General features: G+C 53.2%; 3 protein-coding genes across 3 annotated transcripts; 1 reads left to right on the top strand and 2 right to left on the bottom strand.

Annotated features, from left to right (window-relative positions):
* Nucleotides 1-3,230: 3,230 nt before the first annotated feature.
* LOC120710219 lies at nucleotides 3,231-5,561 on the top strand. The gene is made up of 5 exons (XM_039995870.1): nucleotides 3,231-3,500; nucleotides 3,791-4,236; nucleotides 4,324-4,693; nucleotides 4,769-5,114; nucleotides 5,221-5,561. The coding sequence occupies exons 1-5, from the start codon at nucleotides 3,231-3,233 to the stop codon at nucleotides 5,559-5,561; spliced, it is 1,773 nt and encodes a 590-aa protein (XP_039851804.1).
* Nucleotides 5,562-7,163: 1,602 nt separating this feature from the next.
* LOC120710218 lies at nucleotides 7,164-7,496 on the bottom strand. The gene has a single exon (XM_039995869.1). The coding sequence runs from the start codon at nucleotides 7,494-7,496 to the stop codon at nucleotides 7,164-7,166; it is 333 nt and encodes a 110-aa protein (XP_039851803.1).
* A 5,723-nt stretch (nucleotides 7,497-13,219) lies between these two features.
* Nucleotides 13,220-15,960, bottom strand: LOC120710216. The gene is made up of 3 exons (XM_039995868.1): nucleotides 15,879-15,960; nucleotides 13,759-15,091; nucleotides 13,220-13,703 (listed from the first exon to the last, which is right to left on the bottom strand). Exons 1-3 carry the CDS (start codon nucleotides 15,958-15,960, stop codon nucleotides 13,220-13,222), a joined length of 1,899 nt encoding a protein of 632 aa, XP_039851802.1.
* Between the last annotated feature and the right edge of the window lie 1,516 nt (nucleotides 15,961-17,476).

Raw genomic sequence — 17,476 nt, 5'->3', positions numbered from 1 at the left:
AAAAAAAGAGGACTCTCCTGATAAGCTTCGGTCGAGAGCAGCTACGCCCCCTGCAGGTCCAATCCACCCGACTTCTTCTTCTTCTTCCTCTTCCTCTTCTTCCTCCTCCTCTTCCTCTTCCTCTTCCTCCACTTCCTCCTCTTCTTCCTCTTCTTCTTCCTCTTCCTCTTCTTCCTCTTCCTCTTCCTCCTCTTCCTCTTCCTCTTCTTCTCTCTCCCCTCTGCCTCCATTCGCCCCACCACCCCACTGTCCCTGCAGTGAACCTCCCCCTCGTCGGCATCACCTCTGACACCGGCGAGGACCGCCGCTCCAACCCTTCTCCTTTCCCTTTGCTACAAACCCGACTACTTCCACCGCTTGCCTTTGCCGTCCTTCGCCTCCGGCGCCAACCTCCCTGTCACCGGCATCGTTTCCGATGCAAGTGAGGACCACCGCTCCAACTCCTTCCCCTCCGCTCCAACCCTATCCACCTCTACCGCTCACCCTCGCCGCCAACCCCTCCCACTTGGAGTCCTCCACCACCCGACCATGGCCGCCCACACCCTGCTTCCTCTGCCGGGCCGGCCGCCACTTATGGACATCCCTCTAAGGCCGCCGGCCATGGAAACTCCCAACCTCGAACCCCAAACCCTAACCCTAAGACCGCCGAGCAAATACTAAGAGTCGCTCGTGTGACTGCCAGTCAAGCTATCACACAAGGCCCAATAACTATCTTTTGTTCTGGAACAATTTTTTTATTCCCGAACAAATTTTTGTGTTGCTAAAACAATTAAAAAATTATTCCAAAACAAAAAAGTATTGTTCTGGAACAAATTTGATTGAATTACACATGTGGGCCGATTTATTGTGCCAGTTTAGGCCAAAACTATAAAATCTGAAATGGGGGGCGTCGGTGTGACAAGTCTGCTGGAGTGCTGGGGGTCATATGGGTGACCCCAGTAGCGCCTGACCACCGATCTCCGCCGCCACCCGCGGTGACCCCGCCGCCGACCACCCTGCCCACCTCTCGCCCAACCGTCGCTAGAAAAGATCACCGGATCTACTATCGGATTGCTTATCCGGCAAGTCCATCAGGGGTATGCCCGGCAGTAGATTTGTAGGTGAAGGGGGGATTCTAGAGCCAAGAGCAAGATGGTCGCGAGATGATGCTAGGGTTTAGACAGGTTCGGGCCGCTCAGGAGCGTAATACCCTACGTTCTGTGTTTGGTGTATTGCATGAGCTTGATGAAAGAGATGAATGATGAGATGAGATGCGTTCTATGGGTCTCCTCATGGCACCTTTATAGGTCAGGTGCTGTGGGTTACAAGTAAGGGAGGATATCTACTCGGGTTGTTACATGGAATTAGGTCGGTTGAGATCCCCAGATATCCGGAATCCATATCTGTGCCTTGATCCTGATCCTCGGAGGAACCTTCCGACGTCTAGCCGAGTGCCTGTCCGCCGGGTAGTCGTGCAGAGTGGTCTTAGCTGAGTAGGTACCCAGTTGGGAGATAACTACTCGGTTGGGAGGTACCCGGATGTACCTCTGTCAAGCCCCCGAGTGCTGAAGAGCTTGAGCTAAATCTTGATGGTTGACTTGTGCGAAGTTCTTCGGGACTCACGATGATTCATGTTTCCCTTCAGTCTTCAACGGGATGCGCCCCTGGGAGCACCCGTTGGGTGCAGCCCCCGAGCCTCAAAAGGTTTCAAAGAAGCTTTTCGAGGGTCAATAAAGAAGCTTTGTCTGCCTGAATCCCCAAGTTGCCTGAGCGCCCACGTCGCCATGTTGCTTTTTTGTTTACCCAGCCATTCATTAAACCGGTTTCTTTTGACCCTGGAGTCACGGCGTCCAGCTCCTAAGTAAGGTCGATGGCTGAGTCGCGGAGACACGCCAAGTGGTAGCGGCGCCCATCCCCCGAGCAGGGTGGCTGGCGGAGTCACGGAGACACGACGAGTGGTAGCGGCGCCCAGCCCCCGAGCAGAGTGGCTGGCGGAGTCACGGAGACACGCCGAGTGGTAGCGGCGCCCAGCCCCCGAGCAGGGTGGCTGGCGGAGTCACGGAGACACGCCGAGTGGTAGCGGTGCCTAGCCCCCGAACAGGGTGGCTGGCGGAGTCACGGAGACACGCCGAATGGTAGCGGCACCCAACCCCCGAGCGGGGTAGCTGGCGGAGTCACGAAGACACGCCGAGTGGTAGTGGCGCCCAGCCCCCGAGCAGGGTGGCTGGCAGAGTCACGAAGACATGCCGACTGGTAGCGGCGCTCAGCCCCCAAGCGTGGTGGCTGGCGGAGTCACAGAGACACGCGGAGTGGTAGTGGCGCCCAGCCCCCGAGCAGGGTGGCTGGCGGAGTCACGGAGACACGCTGAGTGGTAGCGGCGCCCAGCCCCCGAGCAGGGTGGCTGGCGGAGTCACGGAGACACGCCGAGTGGTAGTTTGTATTTTTGCCGTTGGTCTTTACTCCAATGGGCAGAAAGTTACCGTTGGGGGCCTGCTACTTGCCGAGTACGACTCGGGCAATTTCTGGAAAGTCGATTCGAATTCTGCGCGATCTTCGGGGTTGCCGTTGCACGCGCATCAGATCCTCCTTAAAAGGGGAAGGGCCCGGCCCGCGGAGGGTTACCCGTTCCCTTGCCTTCCTGTTCTCGTCTTCTTGCCTTCTCGCCTTCAGTCGCCTTCTCCGCTCCTGCAGATCCGATCCACCCACCGCCATTCGGAATGGCCTGTCCTTCGCCGAAATCTTCCTCCTCCGCATCGGGGAGCGCCGACGGGGTGCCGCCGCCCTCGGAGGCATGGGCGCCGAGCACCCTCCGAGAGGGGGACATCCAGGACCTGGTGGAGCGCAGCCTCCTCCCCGAGAAGGAGATCTCGGGGTGGAAGTGCTGCTACGGGGAGGACTTCCCGACGGAGGACCGGATGGAGACGGTGGTCTTCCGGTCCTTCTACGAGAAGGGCTTCGCCTTGCCCGTGGGGGCCTTCTTCCGCGGGCTCCTTTTCTCCTACGGGCTTGAGGTAACGCATCTCAAGCCGAACTCAATTGCGCAGATCGCGATCTTTATCCACCTGTGTGAGGCGTTCCTTGGGATCGCCCCCTATTTCAACCTGTGGCGGGCCTTGTACCATCTGAGGGGGTACCCGTCGGCCGCCCGCCGCAACGTAGTGGGCGGCGCCGCCTTCTCTCTGTGCTAGGGCCGATCGTACCCGGCCCTAGAGCTCCGTGATAGCAATAAGGGGTGGGAGAAGGAGTGGTTCATGGTGTCGAACCCGGCTCCCTGTCTGCCCGCCCGCACCGGCCGCGCACCAGAGTCTCGCGCGTGCTGGAAAGAGCTGCCGACTGAGGAGGAGATGATCCAAGTGAATCTCCTCCTCGACGAGATCGCCGGCCTGTCGGCCCAGGGGCTGACAGGCACCGTGGTGGCCCTGTCCTTCAGTAAGCGGCTGGTGCAGACGATTCAGGACAGGGTGCACCCCAGCTTCGAGTACTGGGGTCGCCAAGACCCAACCCGGGGGCAGAACCAAAAGGTCCCCCGGGTAGAAGCTTTGAACCGGGTCGCCCGCATGATGCAGGGGGCGATCCGTGACAGAGGGTGCCCGAAGGCCATTGCTTGAAGTGGCCGACCAGAGCTGTAAGTCTTCTTCGCCTTTCTGTGTTGTTCTGCTTTTTGTTCCGAGTTGTTCTATTTTTGCCTTGGAGTTGTTGTTCACCCTGTTTTCCGTATGCAGTACACCCGTTGGGATGTAACCAACTCGGAATGTCTTCTTGCTTGCAGGCCAAAGTTTAGGAGTTCTGGTCTCCTGCTCCCCTGCCAAAGGGGGATGCAGGGAAGGATGCCGCTGCCCCGGTCAATCTGAAGGAGCCGGACGCGGCTGATCTGGAAGCATCGTCTGACTCGTCCGTTGGGGGCGAGTCGGACGTTGAAGTTGTGGGAGCCACCGCCCCTCCTAACCCGTCCGCGCCAGGACAGTGGAAGAGGAGGCGGGCCGTCCGTAAGATCTCAGCCGCCAAGGCCAGCATGAGGGGTGTCCTGCCCAAGGGGGGGCCTGCTGCCACCTCGAGGTCAGGCAGCGAAGAACCGGGGGCGGAGGACGCCCCCGAATTGTCTGGAGAAGGTGCCGGCACTGGCGCCAGGTGCGCGGAAGGAGAGGCAGCGCTGGGGCTGACGCGTATGGGAGGCGTCGGGTCTCCTCTGCTCGTGCTCCGGCCGCAGCCACCCGCTGCACCGTTGAAGATGTCCTTCATCGCGCGCCGCAGCGGCGGGTAAGTGAAGTTGCAGTTGTAATCCCTTTTGTTTTGCTTTGAATCTTGGATTTTTTTCTTGATGATGTGAAAATTCGGACTTCGCAGGAAGAGGAAGGTGGAGGAGTCCGCTGATGAGACCCGCCGGGTCGAGGCGGCTCTATCTCCTCCGTTGGTAGGGAGCCCACCACGGACCCGCATTCACCGGGAGGCGGCGCAGAGTGAAGATGAGGTGGCCGAGGAGGCCGGGCGATCTGCGTCCGAGAAGGCCGCGCCTTTGGAGGGGGTGGAGACACCGCCCGCGTCGCCATCGAGTCCGCAGCTGGAGAACTCAAGCCGGGAGCTGTTTCCTGCTGGCCGGGATCCCGTCTTGCCTGAAGCCAGCCACACAGAGCAGCAAGAGGCCAGGCGGGAGATGTCTGCCGAGCTGGCGGAGGAGCTTCTCGCCGCTGCGCGCCGCGCGAAGGAGTCGGCTGAGGTGGGTCATCACTCTCTGGCCGTGTTGTTTCCCATGTGGTCTAGGCTTTGTTGCAGACTGCCTTGTTCTTGTTAGGCGCTGGCCGGCCTGAGCCAGCGGGCCGTCGAGAGGATACGGGGGGTGCCGGCCGCGGACGGCCGGCTCGAGCAGCTTGAGTCCCAACTGGCCGAGCTGGAGGCGCAGAACCGCCTGCTGGAGAAGCAGCAGGCGGGAACCGAGAAAGCCCTCGTGGATGAGAAGCAGGGTAAGGAGCGTGTCACGCTTTACGCCGACTCCTTTGTATTCAAGCTAATCGGTACCCTTTCAGGGTTGGAGAAGGAGGTTTGCGCCCTGAAGCGCGACCAGACGTCCTGCGAGAAGGCCAATACCGACCTGCAGAAGGGTCGGGAGGCCGTAGAGGCCAGGGTGGACGTCATTGAGGGCAAGCTCTGACTGGAGCGCCAAGCGCGCGAAGGTATGGTTCGGAAACCACCCTGTGTTCCTTTCAAATGAATTCGCGCGAGGTTGAAGTGAGACCTTGCTAGCAGGTGCGGAGGCTCAGTTGGCTGAGGCGCTCGCGGCCCTGGGGCTGCTCACCGGCAAGGTGAATGCCGTCCTCGCTGCCTTTGAACCGGAAGGTACGGCCGCAGCTGAGGAGTTGGAGGCGCGGCTAGAGGCGGCGCGCGGGCGGCTTGAGGTCTTCGCCAGGAGGGTCGCTAATGATGTGTCCCAGTACATCCTTGGACTCGTGAAGTCCCACTACCCGGAGGCCGACTTGGAGCCAGTGGGTGACGGGATGGCGCCAGACACCTCGGACCTTGCCTGGTCCAACTACCTCGCCGACGCCCGGCCGATCGCAGAGTGCATGGCGGCTGACCTCAACCTATAACTGTAGAAGCTAGGAAAATGGTCAGCAGATGGCCAATGAACAATATTTATTTTTTATGTAAATAAATTTGCATGTGTTTGTGTTTGATTCCACAATCCGGGAAGTTGCCGAGTTGGCCGAGTAGTTAGGAAAGACGACCCTGCGATGTGCCTTTACTTGCCGGGATGAGAGCTGGTCATCAAGCACACGAGCGGTAAAAGGTGACGTAGGGTGGTTCCAGGACTAACAGGGTTGTGCTCGCAACAGCTGATTGCGTTGGGGGTGTCTACGCTGGGCAGACTTGGGCGGATCGGGCTGGCCGAGCCCAGCCCCCGAGTGTGGCAGGCGAGTCGGGCTGACCGACGCGCAGCCCCCAAGTGTGCTGGACAAGTCGGGGAGAAGGAGAAACAAGTACAAGTAATTGAAAACATTGAACTTTATTAATAATTGTTGGGTTGAGTACATAGCTTTATTTGTCATTCTTCTACGGATAGAAGCGACGAAGGTGCTCGATGTTCCATGGGTTGCCCACATCCGTTCCGTCTTCGCGCTGGAGCCTGTAGGTTCCTGGGATGAATATGCTGCTCACGATGAAGGGGCCTTCCCATGGGGAAGTTAGCTTGCCTCCGGGGGACTGGACCCGTCGGAGTACCAGGTCGCCGACGTTGAATTCGCGCTGCTGGACGTTTTTGTCGTGATAACGACGTAGCTGCTGCTCGTACCGAGTGTGCTGGAGGGCTACCGTTAGACGGTGCACCTCGGCCGAGTCGAGATCTGTTCACCGAGTTGTTTCGGCCTCGCCTTCATCATAGTTCTGGGTGTGAAGAGCACCAAAAGCGATATCCGTCCGGAGGATAGCCTCAGAACCGTAGACCATGAAGAAGGGGGAGTAGCCGGTGGCCCTACTTCTCTACGTGCGCAGCCCCCATACTACTCTGGGTAGTTCTTTGATCCATTTGGAGCCATATTTTTCGATCGGATCGAATATTCTAGCTTTGAGCCCCTGAAGGATCAAGCTGTTGGCCCGTTCCACCTGGCCGTTGCATCGTGGGTGAGCCACGGAGGCATAGTATACGTCTATACAGCTTTCCTGGCAGAAGTCCCAGAATTCTGATCCGGTGAAGGAGGAGCCCAAATCTGTAATGATCCGATTGGGCACTCTGAACCTGTGCGTTATTTCTTCAATGAACTCGGCGGCCTTGGCTGCTGATGTGGATGAGACCGGCTTCACCTCAATCCACTTGGTGAATTTGTCGATGGCGACAAATATATGAGTGTAGCCGCCTTGTGCCGCCCTAAGTGGTCCCACCGAGTCGAGTCCCCAACAAGCGAATGGCTAGGATGGAGGGATCGTCCGCAGGGCCTAAGCCGGGACGTGTTGCTGCTTGGAGAAGAACTGGCACCCTAGGCATCGTTTGACGATGACCTGGGCGTCGGCCAGTAGAAGCCAAATCTGAAGGCTTTGCCAACCAGGGTTGACGCTCCTGCGTGGTTTCCACAGATTCCCGAGTGGATCTCGCCAAGGAGTTGGACTCCGTCTTGCTAGGAGGTGCACTTGGAAAGGGTTCCAAAGGAGGTCGAGTGCCTGAACAACTCGGTTCCGATGATGACGTAGTTCGCGGCTCAATGGGCGAGTCGCTCGTGTTCCTTGTCCTTCGGGTAGGGCTTGTTGTTGATGATGAAATCAAGTATTGGGGCTCGCCAATCTGGATCGGCGACCAGCACTTCCTGGCCTAGGGTTGGTGTTAGGTCAGGCTTAGTGGGAGGTTCCTCTTCGATCTTGACAGTAGGGGAGCTGAGAGCCTGTACGAAAACTCTGGCCGAGATGAGTGCCCGCTTGGATCCCAACTTGGAGAGAATGTCAGCTGCCACATTGTAATCCCAGAGGACGTGGTGGAATTCCAGGCCATAGAAGTGGGCCTCAAGCTTGCGTATCTCCTTGCAGTAGGCGTCCATCTTCTCCTGGGTGCAGTCCCAGTCCTTGTTGACTTGCTAGATGACGACTTTGGAGTCACCGTAGGCGAGGAGCCTCTTGATGCCAAGGGAGGCAGCGATCCTGAGACCGTGGATGAGGGCCTCATACTCGGCCGCGTTGTTGGTGGCCTTGAAGAGTAGCTGCAGGACATACTTTAGCTGTTCACCTCTCGGGAGATGAAAAGGATGCCTGCACCGGCACCGTCGAGGTTGAGGGCGCCGTCGAAGTACATGATCCAGTGCCCGGGTTGTTCGTCGGGTGGAGGGTCCTAGATCAACGTCCACTCAGCGATGAAGTCGGCCAGTGCTTGTGACTTGATGGTGGAGTGAGGGAGGAACTCGATGGATAAGGCCCCTAGCTCCACCGACCACTTGACAACCCTGCCATTGGCGTCTCTGTTGTGAAGTATATCGCCGAGTGGGAAGGAGGAGACCACCTAAACGTTGTGCGCCTGGAAGTAATGGCGCAGCTTCCTTGACGTGATGAGGATCGCATAGAGGAGTTTCTGCACCTGGGGGTAGCTCAGCTTGGACTCGTCGAGTACTTCACTGATGAAGTAAATAGGTCGTTGTACCTTGTAGACATAGCCTGGCTCGTCTCGTTCGACGACCAGGGCGGTGCTGACCACGTGTGTGGTTGCCGCGATGTAGAGGAGTTGGGTCTCCCCATCTTCTGGAGGTGCGAGGACGAGTGGGGTTGTGAGGAAGTCTTTGAGCCGCTGAAAGGCTACAGCAGCTTCCTCGTTCCTCTCGAACTTGTCTGACTTCCTGAGAAGTTTGAAGAAGGGCAGGCCTTTGTCGCCGAGTCGGTTGATGAACCGGCTCAGAGCCGCCATGATGAGAACTAGGCCCGATCTTCCGAGAGGTAGGGTAAATTCGATTGATGGAGTACATGACATTGGTGATCTGACTTCTAATCAGACACGAATTTGAAGCCTGCAACCGTTACACCACCGCTCCGCTGGTTATCAACCAAGCACAACTTGATTGACCTCGCCGAGAAGGCTTTTCCTGCAAGCGAATCGAAGAACACAAGCAAGAAGATGTAAACACGTAATCTGATATTGCAAATATGAATGAAGCGAATCAAAGAGGAGTTCGAGAACTCGATTCCAAAGGACTAATCGACACAGTGGATGAGATCAAGAACGGGGCCCTGGATCACTGTAAAAGGACTTGTCGCTACAGTTACAACGAATCAATCTCTGTTTCTCGAAGGAAAACACAAGAACTAAACAAAACCCTCATCTAAAAGATGGCGGCTACTGAGTTTATATCCTAAGGGATGTCCTAGGGTTGCTGGTGGAGGCCAAGGGGGCGTCCACCACTTGGGCCAACAGCCCAAAAGACGGTGTTGCAACAACTTGACAGATTCTGGATGTTCACTTGTTTCGACGATTCCTGTCGACTCCGAATGAATTTGGGCCTCAAACTAGTGCCATTGGAAGCTCCTTGAAATTATATTTCCATCCATATAAAAAGAATCCCAAACGGACTCTGTATGCGGCCTGGGTGTTGATTTTGGTGCGGGCTGCTCCTGGACTCCAAAGCAGACTCGAACTCGACTTGGATTGGGCCTCCAACTCGGCTTGGCTGCCCTTGCTGGTCCACCATGCCTCCAAACTCCTCCCCAACATCCTCCTCATTATCTCCATGGTTTCTAACAATAATTAAATCATTAGGTAGTAATTTATTCTCAAATCTAGATGACAAATTTATTTGGAACGAGCTCACCTTATAATCAATGGTCGTATCCGAAGGTGTCGTGCTCTCATCATCCTCCCCTTCTTGAAAGAAAAGCCGTCCTCGGCGCCGATTGTACTTGAAACTGATCTTGTAGGCTCCTTGATCTGAATCCACATGAGCTTTGTCAATACTATCCTGCAAAAGATTAGTACTAACAAAATGCAGCATAGGAATAGATGGCGTATGAATATCAATAGTGTCGGATCCACTTAGTTGATTACAATCTTGAACAACAAAAGAATAATTCAGATTTGCACAAATGTAAACCCGATGTATCAAATATTGTCCTTTATTGTTATATTTGTCAATAACATGATATGTATGTCTAGACAACCATGGCCAATCAGCACACATAAAAATTTTCTCCTTTAAATTACTTAGATTACACAAAACATCAAATTCAATATAGCCCAAGGTATGTAAAGAAGACAACAATTTCATCTCATCTGTATCACTAGCAACATGAATCACATTTGTAAATTCAGCAAAAACATGTGGTTCAGTGCTCTCATGTTCATGACCAGGTAAGTCATCTTTATCACAGGGAATACGAATCAAATCATGCTGTGACAAAGGTAAATCAAGAGTTGGTCCCACTAATAGTTTCTCTGTCATAGCATGATTGGTGGAAGAATTTAGCACATCAAAAGAAGCCTCACCATCCATGAGTGCAGCACCATGAGCATTACCTTTGCTCTCAATTTCAGCGGGAGTAATAGGTGCATTGTGAAGTGATGGCTCTGAATTTTCACATGAGGATGTGAGCTCCTCGTTTTTGTCCATGTCATCCTTGTCCTCTTGCTTTTGTTCAGAATCCAGCAAAAGGTTAGGCATAGCAAGAGAAACAACAATGGACTGAACCTCTATGTTTTGCACCTCATCATATGAATTCAAAGCAGGAGGTGGATTAACAAAGGTTTCACGCATAAGAAGTTTCATATCTATCCAAGTTTGGGGTTTATCTGAAGAACTTAACGAATCCCACCAAACTAAAGCTGAGTGTCGCAAAACACTAGCTGCATTTTTTACCTTCCTCCTTGGACACATGCAACGAGTTGCAAATATATTATCTATAGCAATTTCCCACTCCAAATATGCATCACCACCCACACCATCATATGTTGGTGGATATGAAGAACATGTCGTTGTTAGAAGACAGCGAAAGACAACACAAAAGTATTATCCCTATCAACTAGCAACTACCGGGTGGTGGTGAAAGTGGAATGCAATATCTCAAGTGGCTTACCACCATCTTACAAATGTTCTTACCAAAGTCAACAGGCGGCACAATCAGTTGTCAAGCTTGGGTGTAACAATTGCAAGATGAACCTGTGCTGATAGAAGTATATGTGTAGCTTTGGGTAGGCACAATATAGTAGCAAGGAATAACAATTATTCAATTCAGAATTGCAAGACTGAAAAGTAGTCCCAAGATTGTCTATGTCGCCGGCCTAAACCCGTCCTGGACCTAGTTCAAGCAAACAATAAAACAACTCACCACGAAACCACAAAAGGATGCAAGCACTTCTGAATTTTTTTCTTTGCTGCCTTTTCTTTCTTTGTTTTTTTTTCTTGCTGGTGCGGCTTTTTCTTTTCCTTTTTATTAGCACCTCTTTGCCTTTTTCTCTTTTTTTTTTCAGAACTGAAGCAATCAAATATGGTGTGCAACAATCACATGCACCAGCGAACTAAAAACCAGAGTTGACACTAAAGACCACAAACAAGACCTAGACACGACAAACACAACAACACAACAAGGGACTAAAATTCAGCAAAGCAAACTGAACTAAAAAATTGTGGGGCACAAAAGGTTTATAGGACAGCGGAAACAAAATTTTTTAGGGCTTTTTGTGGACTATGGGTGATGAACAAAAATGAATCTAAAGGGGGGGGGACACGATAATACGTCACGGGCAACCTGGAATCCTAATACCAGTTGAGGAGAACTAGGCCCGATCTTCCGAGAGGTAGGATAAATTCGATTGATGGAGTACGTGACATTGGTGATCCGACTTCTAATCAGACACGAATTCGAAGCCTGCAACCGTTACACCACCGCTCCGCTGGTAATCAACCAAGCATAACTTGATTGACCTCGCTGAGAAGGCTTTTTCTGCAAGCGAATCGAAGAACACAAGCAAGAAGATGTAAACACGTAATCTGATATTGCAAATATGAATGAAGCGAATCAAAGAGGGGTTCGAGAACTCAATTTTAAAGGACTAATCAACACAGTGTAGGAGATCAAGAACGGGTGCCCTGGATCACTGTAAAAGGACTTGTCGCCACAGTTACAACGAATCAATATTTGTTTCTCGAAGGAAAACACAAGAACTAAACAAAACCCTCATCTAAAAGACGGCGGCTACTGAGTTTATATCCTAAGGGACGTCCTAGGGTTGCTGGTGGAGGCCAAGGGGGCGTCCACCACTTGGGCCAACAGCCCAAAAGACGGTGTTGCAACAACTTGACAGATTCTGGGCGTTCAATTGTTTCAATGATTCCCGTATACTCCGAATGAATTTGGGTCTCAAACTAGTGCCATTGGAATCTCCTTGAAATTATCTTTCCATCCTTATAAAGAGCATCCCAAACGGACTCCGTATGCAGCCTGGGTGTTGATTTTGGTGCGGGCTGCTCCTGGACTCCGAAGCAGACTCGAACTCGACTTGGATTGAGCCTCAACTCGGTTTGGCTGCCCTTGCTGGTCCACCACGCCTCCAAACTCCTCCCCAACGTCCTCCTCATCATCTCCATGGTTTCTAACAATAATTAAATCATTAGGTAGTAATTTATTCTCAAATCCAGATGACAAATTTATTTGGAACGAGCTCACCTTATAATCAATGGTCGTATCCGAAGGTGTCGTGCTCTCATCACGCCATGCACCCTGTAAGCTTCATCAAATCCTTCTTGCACCTGGGTGGTTTCATGAACCTGATGGCGTTGATCTTCGTTGGGTTGGCTTCGATGCCCCGACTGCTTACGATGAAGCCGAGTGGCTTCCTGGCCGGGACGCCAAACACACACTTGGTCGGGTTCAGCTTCCATTTGAATCTCCTGAGATTTTCAAATGTTTCTTGGAGGTCGGCAATGAATTGATCATTAGACTTTTTTATGACAACGTCATCTACATAGGCCTCGGCGTTGCACCCGATCTGCCCCTGGAGGCATCTCTGGATGGCCTTCTGGTAGGTAGCACCCACGTTCTTGAGGCCGAACGTCACGGTGTTGTAGCAGTACGCCCCGAAGGGCGTGATGAAGGAGGTCTTCTCTTGATCTGACTTCTTCAGGGCGATCTGGTGGTAGCCTGAGTAGCAATCAAGAAAAGAGAGGAGTGCGCACTCGGCTGTTGAGTCAACGACCTGGTCGATGCGTGGGAGAGGGAAAAGGTCTTTAGGGCAGTGCTTGTTGAGATCTGTATAGTCAACACACATTCTCCATTCGCCATTTTTCTTTTTTACAAGGACTGGGTTTGCCAGCCATTCTGGATGTGTGGCTTCTCGGATTAAACCAGCGGCTAGGAGCCAGGTTACTTCTACCCTAATAGCCTCCTTTCAATCTTGAGCGAAGCGACGTAGCCGTTGCTTGACGGGCCGTGCCTTCTCGTTGAGATCCAAGGAGTGCTCAGCCTCCTCCCTCGGTACGCTTGGCATGTCAGAGGGCTTCCATGCGAAGATGTACTGATTGGTGCGGAGGAAAGAGGTGAGCGCGAGTTCCTATGCGGAGTCGAGCTCGGCCCCGATCAAGGCAGTCTTGTCGAGGTGGTCGTCGCTGAGGACGATCGCCTTCGTCTGGCTGTCAGGGTGCAGCTGGGACCCTGACGCTACGTTGTTGGAGGGTTTCTGGAGCTGATCCATCGTGAGGGCCTTTGCCGCCTGGGCGACCAAGGCCTGGTTGTTGCTTCTCTCCATGGCTTCTGCAGTGTTGATGTTTTCCGTCTCGCAGGAGTGAGACGTCTAGATGTCGCCGCGGATGGAAAGGACTCCATTTGGAGCCGGCATCTTCAGGAAAAGATACGTGTGGTTGGGGATCGCCATGAACTTGGCGAGGGCTGGTCTCCCAAGTATGGCGTGGTAGGAGGTCTCGAGCGGCGCCACCTCGAAGATGATGGACTCCGTGCGATAGTTGTCCCGAGTGCCGAAGGTGACCGGGAGGGTGACCTTGCCGACCGGAGTCGAGCCGGCACCCGGGATGATGCCGTAGAAGGCCTGATCCGAGGGGACCAGCTTGGTCATGTCAAAGCCCATGTCTTCAAGAGTCTTGGCGAAAATGATGTTGAGGTCGCTTCCACCGTCGATCAACACCCTAGTCAGACGGATCTGGCGGATCACCGGGTTCACCACGAGGGGGTAAGCACCCGGCCTGGGTAGATGTACCCAATGATCACGTCGATCGAAGGTGATCGGGATCTCCAACCAGAGGAGAGGCTCAACCGGGTGCCTGAACACCGAGTTGACATCGCAATTTGTGCAGCTTGATGCTACGCCGGCATGACGGAGCGCTGGAATCTCCGAAGATGATGTTGACCACCCGTTGCTCCTCCTGGAAGGTGTCGGGTGATCTGTTGCCTTGTTCGTTGTCCTCATCTCGCCTGGGCGAGCAGTTTCTGCGGCCGCGGCCACGAGAGTTTCTGGAACTACCCGCCCTATTGCGGTCGTCAAGCCTGGGTCGCTTGGGCTCTTCTGGGGCGATGCTGTTGGAGAGGGTGCGGCACTTGCATGCCGTGTGGTTGGCGTCCTTGTGCCAGGGGCACTTGGCGTCAAGGAGCCTATCGAGCTTCTCCTGGTCAAGGGAGGTGCGTTGCTGGGGTCGATCAGCGACGACGACGGTGTTGTTGGGGCCACGCTTGCGCTCGCGAGCCTTGGACGACTCAGCGCTATCGCGGTTCTTGCCATGTCGTGGAGGACGATCACCGCCTGGACGTGCCGAGTCATCGCCCCTTTGGCGAGGACGATCGACGGGGTCGCGGCGGTCCTTATGGCGACGATGTGCACGCTCAGCATCCTCCATGTCGGCATGCTTGTTGACGGCGGCCATCATGTCGGAGACGGTTTTGGGGTTGTTCCCGAACATCTTCCTCCATAGTTCGATGCTATGGAGGCCTTGGTGGAAGTGGTAGATCACGTCCCTATCATCAACTTCCGTAATCGTGTTACGGTTAGCAAAGTACCTCTTGATATAGTCACGTAGGGACTCGGAGGGAAGCTGCGTGACGTTGCCCAGATCCCATCTGATTTTGGGACCCGGGCAGGCTGCCTGGTAGTACTGGACGAAGGCGGTGCAGAGATCCTGCCAGCTGTTGATCGAGCCGGCAGGAAGGGATTCCAGCCAGTTGAGCGCTTGGCGGGTCATCATCACGGGGAAGTACACCGCCATGATGTTGTTGTTGCTGTTGGCAGCTCGAACGGCGATGGCGTAGGTACGCAACCATGTCTTGGGGTCGGATTCGCCATCGAACTTCTCGATGCCGACCAGTTTGAAGGTCGCGGGCCACTGGATGGCTCGCAACCTGTCGGAGAAGGCGGAGAAGCCGTCGAGGTCATCCGTCTGGTTGTAGTCATTGCCGCGAGGTTGACGCTCGCAATTGTTGCAGTTGGCGCTGGGTGCGCCGTGTTCCTCATCATAGCGGCGGCGGCGCTCCCGCTCGGCATCGCCCCGTTCACGATGACGGTTGTTGATGTGGGGTCGAAGATCGCGACGGTCGAGGCGGGCACGAAGATCTGGTTGATCGACCTCCTCGTCGCGGCGGTGGGGGCGCACTGAGCGGTTGAAGCTCGACTGCACCCGGTAATTGGAGTACTCCTTCCTCAGACCTTGAGCTTGGGTTGCTACAACATCAAGGCGAGCACGAGGCCATGTTTGTAGATGGCATGGCGAAGACTTCGTGGCCGTCGAAGTCTAGGACGAACTCGTTCTCGAGGTTCCTGGGCCTTGGTGGAGACCCATGCCTTCGTGCAACGTGGGGGTTGCGACGCTCACAGTTGGCGAGATCTTCTTCGCCCTGGCGAATGACTTCCTCGTTGGCCCGACAATCTGTGCGAAGAGCATTGCGGTGAAGGCGTTCTGCTCGCTGTTGGTCGTCCTCGCCGTCGAAGGACTTAGAATCCAGCGAGACGACTGAGATCTAGCGCCAGCCGTCGGGGTTGTTGCGGTTGGGCGGAAGGGTGAAGACAGCGACCTGGTACTCGGCCTCAGGATGTAAGGGTGAGTCAGATCAGATCTGCTCCAAGTCGGACGGATCCAACTCGGTGATGCGCAGGTTACCCATGCGTACTCGGACCTAATCCGAGTACACCGCCGAGTTGTTGCGTAGCCCGTAGGGTACGAGTGCTGCGTCGTCTGGACGACCCAGCACGCTCTCGCCGAGTTGGATGCACTCGGCGATGGATCTGGTGACGCGATCTATTCCGGAGATTAGATCGATATTGGAGATGACTGGGCGACGCGTTGCCCTGGGGCGAACGATCGGAGGATCGTTGATGTCGAGTTCAGAAACTCGACGAACGATGGAGCTTTGGGCCGTCAGATCGGATCTGACGGTCGTGGAGTTGCCGCTCTCGGTGCTCGAGGGGCTGGTGGGTGGGCTCCGGGGAACCGTAGTTTCTGGGAAACTACCGAAGGTGAAGGAGAAATCGGCGGCAGCCTGCATCTGGACGCTGATGTTGGTGGAGAAGAAGACGCCGGATCTTGATGCCATCGAACTCGCTGTAAGGACTCCTTAGAAATCTCCCCTACCTGGCGCGCCAACTATCAGATTGCTTATCCGGCAAGTCCACCAGGGGTATGCCCGGCGGTAGATTTGTAGGTGAAGGGGGGATTTCGGAGCCAAGAGCTAGATGGTCGCGAGATGACACTAGGGTTTAGACAGGTTCGGGCCGCTCGGGAGCGTAATACCTTACATCCTGTGTTTGGTGTATTATATGAGCTTGATGAAAGAGATGAATGATGGGATGAGATGCGTTCTATGGGTCTCCTCACGGCGCCTTTATAGGCCAGGTGCCGTGGGTTACAAGTAAGGGAGGATATCTACTCAAGTTGTTACATGAAACTAGGTCGGTTGAGATCCCCAGATATCCGGAATCCATATCCGTGCCTTGATCCTGATCCTCGGAGGAACCTTCCGATGTCCAGCCGAGTGCCTGTCCGCCGGGTAGTCGTGCAGAGTGGTCCTAGCCGAGTAGGTACCCAATCGGGAGATAACTACTCGGTTTGGAGGTACCCGGACGTACCTCCGTCAGCTACTTCCTCTAATTTGTTGCTTTTTTTTTTACCTCAGTTGCTACTTTATGTTGTTACAATGGATGTGCTGAAGGAAGTCCCGGGTCGATTTAACTCTAAATTTAGAGGGGAGTTGCTACTTATCATCCGAGTGATTTTAGGTTCGATTATCAATCACTTTTCAATCAATAGAATCCTAGCACATCGTCAATGCAGCAAAGATGAAAAAGTGAGTGATACAATCCACTATTATCATTCAAATACACAAATAGAAAAGGAATGAAAAATCGAGTGAGAATGAAGGCATAAATCACTCGGTTTTTTTTTCTGCAGAAACTACCTAACATCTGAATGGTTTCCAGTTCAATTATCACCAATATTTTTAGCCAAATGAAACGGTATTTTAAAAAATCATAGGAAATATGAGAACGATACAACAATATTTTTTATCAAATAACACATAAAAGTATAAAAAATAAAAATTAATTTGGAATGAAGAAGAATTAAAGCAACAAATCACGCAATGCTAATAACATCACACGATAAAATGATAGAACATGTTTTTTCAATTGAATATAAGAAATAAAATATGAAGGAATATAAATGAAAACATATAAAGAAATCACTTAGGGATGTCTGAACCCATAGTTTCCATCGGTGGTGTCTCTCTTTTATCCTCCTATCATATTTGCTCTCCATCTATCATGAAGAAACATTCCTCTTCTAACACAAATTCGATAGTGTCCAGTGTATTGGATTTTGCGTTGAATTGTTTTTTTGTATGAGATCCGGTTTTTTTTATTCTCTAATATCTCTTATTTATTATAGTGCCACGTAAGAAAAGTTCTATATGTGGTAATATAATTAATGATATAGAAATCATTCTACGTGGAGGGTTGCAAATACCCTTAGATATCCAGCATCACACCTGACCGGGGACATGGAGTCTGGTACAGACTCGCTGCCAACGGTGATTGGAGGCACTCGGCATAGGG

Source organism: Panicum virgatum, chromosome 5K, assembly GCF_016808335.1.
Source record: "Panicum virgatum strain AP13 chromosome 5K, P.virgatum_v5, whole genome shotgun sequence".
Taxonomy (NCBI): Eukaryota; Viridiplantae; Streptophyta; class Magnoliopsida; order Poales; family Poaceae; genus Panicum; species Panicum virgatum.
This window is presented reverse-complemented; position numbering and strand designations above follow the sequence as displayed.

Coding starts and splice junctions, on each gene's coding strand:
- LOC120710219 (XM_039995870.1), top strand. CDS start 3,231: ATGGTGTCGAACCCGGCTCCCTGTCTGCCCGCCCGCACCGGCCGCGCA. Junction 3,501..3,790: donor CCCGGGGGCAGAACCAAAAG/GTCCCCCGGGTA, acceptor CCCCTGCCAAAG/GGGGATGCAGGGAAGGATGC. Junction 5,115..5,220: donor CAGGGTGGACGTCATTGAGG/GCAAGCTCTGAC, acceptor CCTTGCTAGCAG/GTGCGGAGGCTCAGTTGGCT.
- LOC120710218 (XM_039995869.1), bottom strand. CDS start 7,496: ATGGACGCCTACTGCAAGGAGATACGCAAGCTTGAGGCCCACTTCTAT.
- LOC120710216 (XM_039995868.1), bottom strand. CDS start 15,960: ATGGCATCAAGATCCGGCGTCTTCTTCTCCACCAACATCAGCGTCCAG. Junction 15,092..15,878: donor CGATTTCTCCTTCACCTTCG/GTAGTTTCCCAG, acceptor TTGATGTTGTAG/CAACCCAAGCTCAAGGTCTG. Junction 13,704..13,758: donor TTCGGAGATTCCAGCGCTCC/GTCATGCCGGCG, acceptor CTCGGTGTTCAG/GCACCCGGTTGAGCCTCTCC.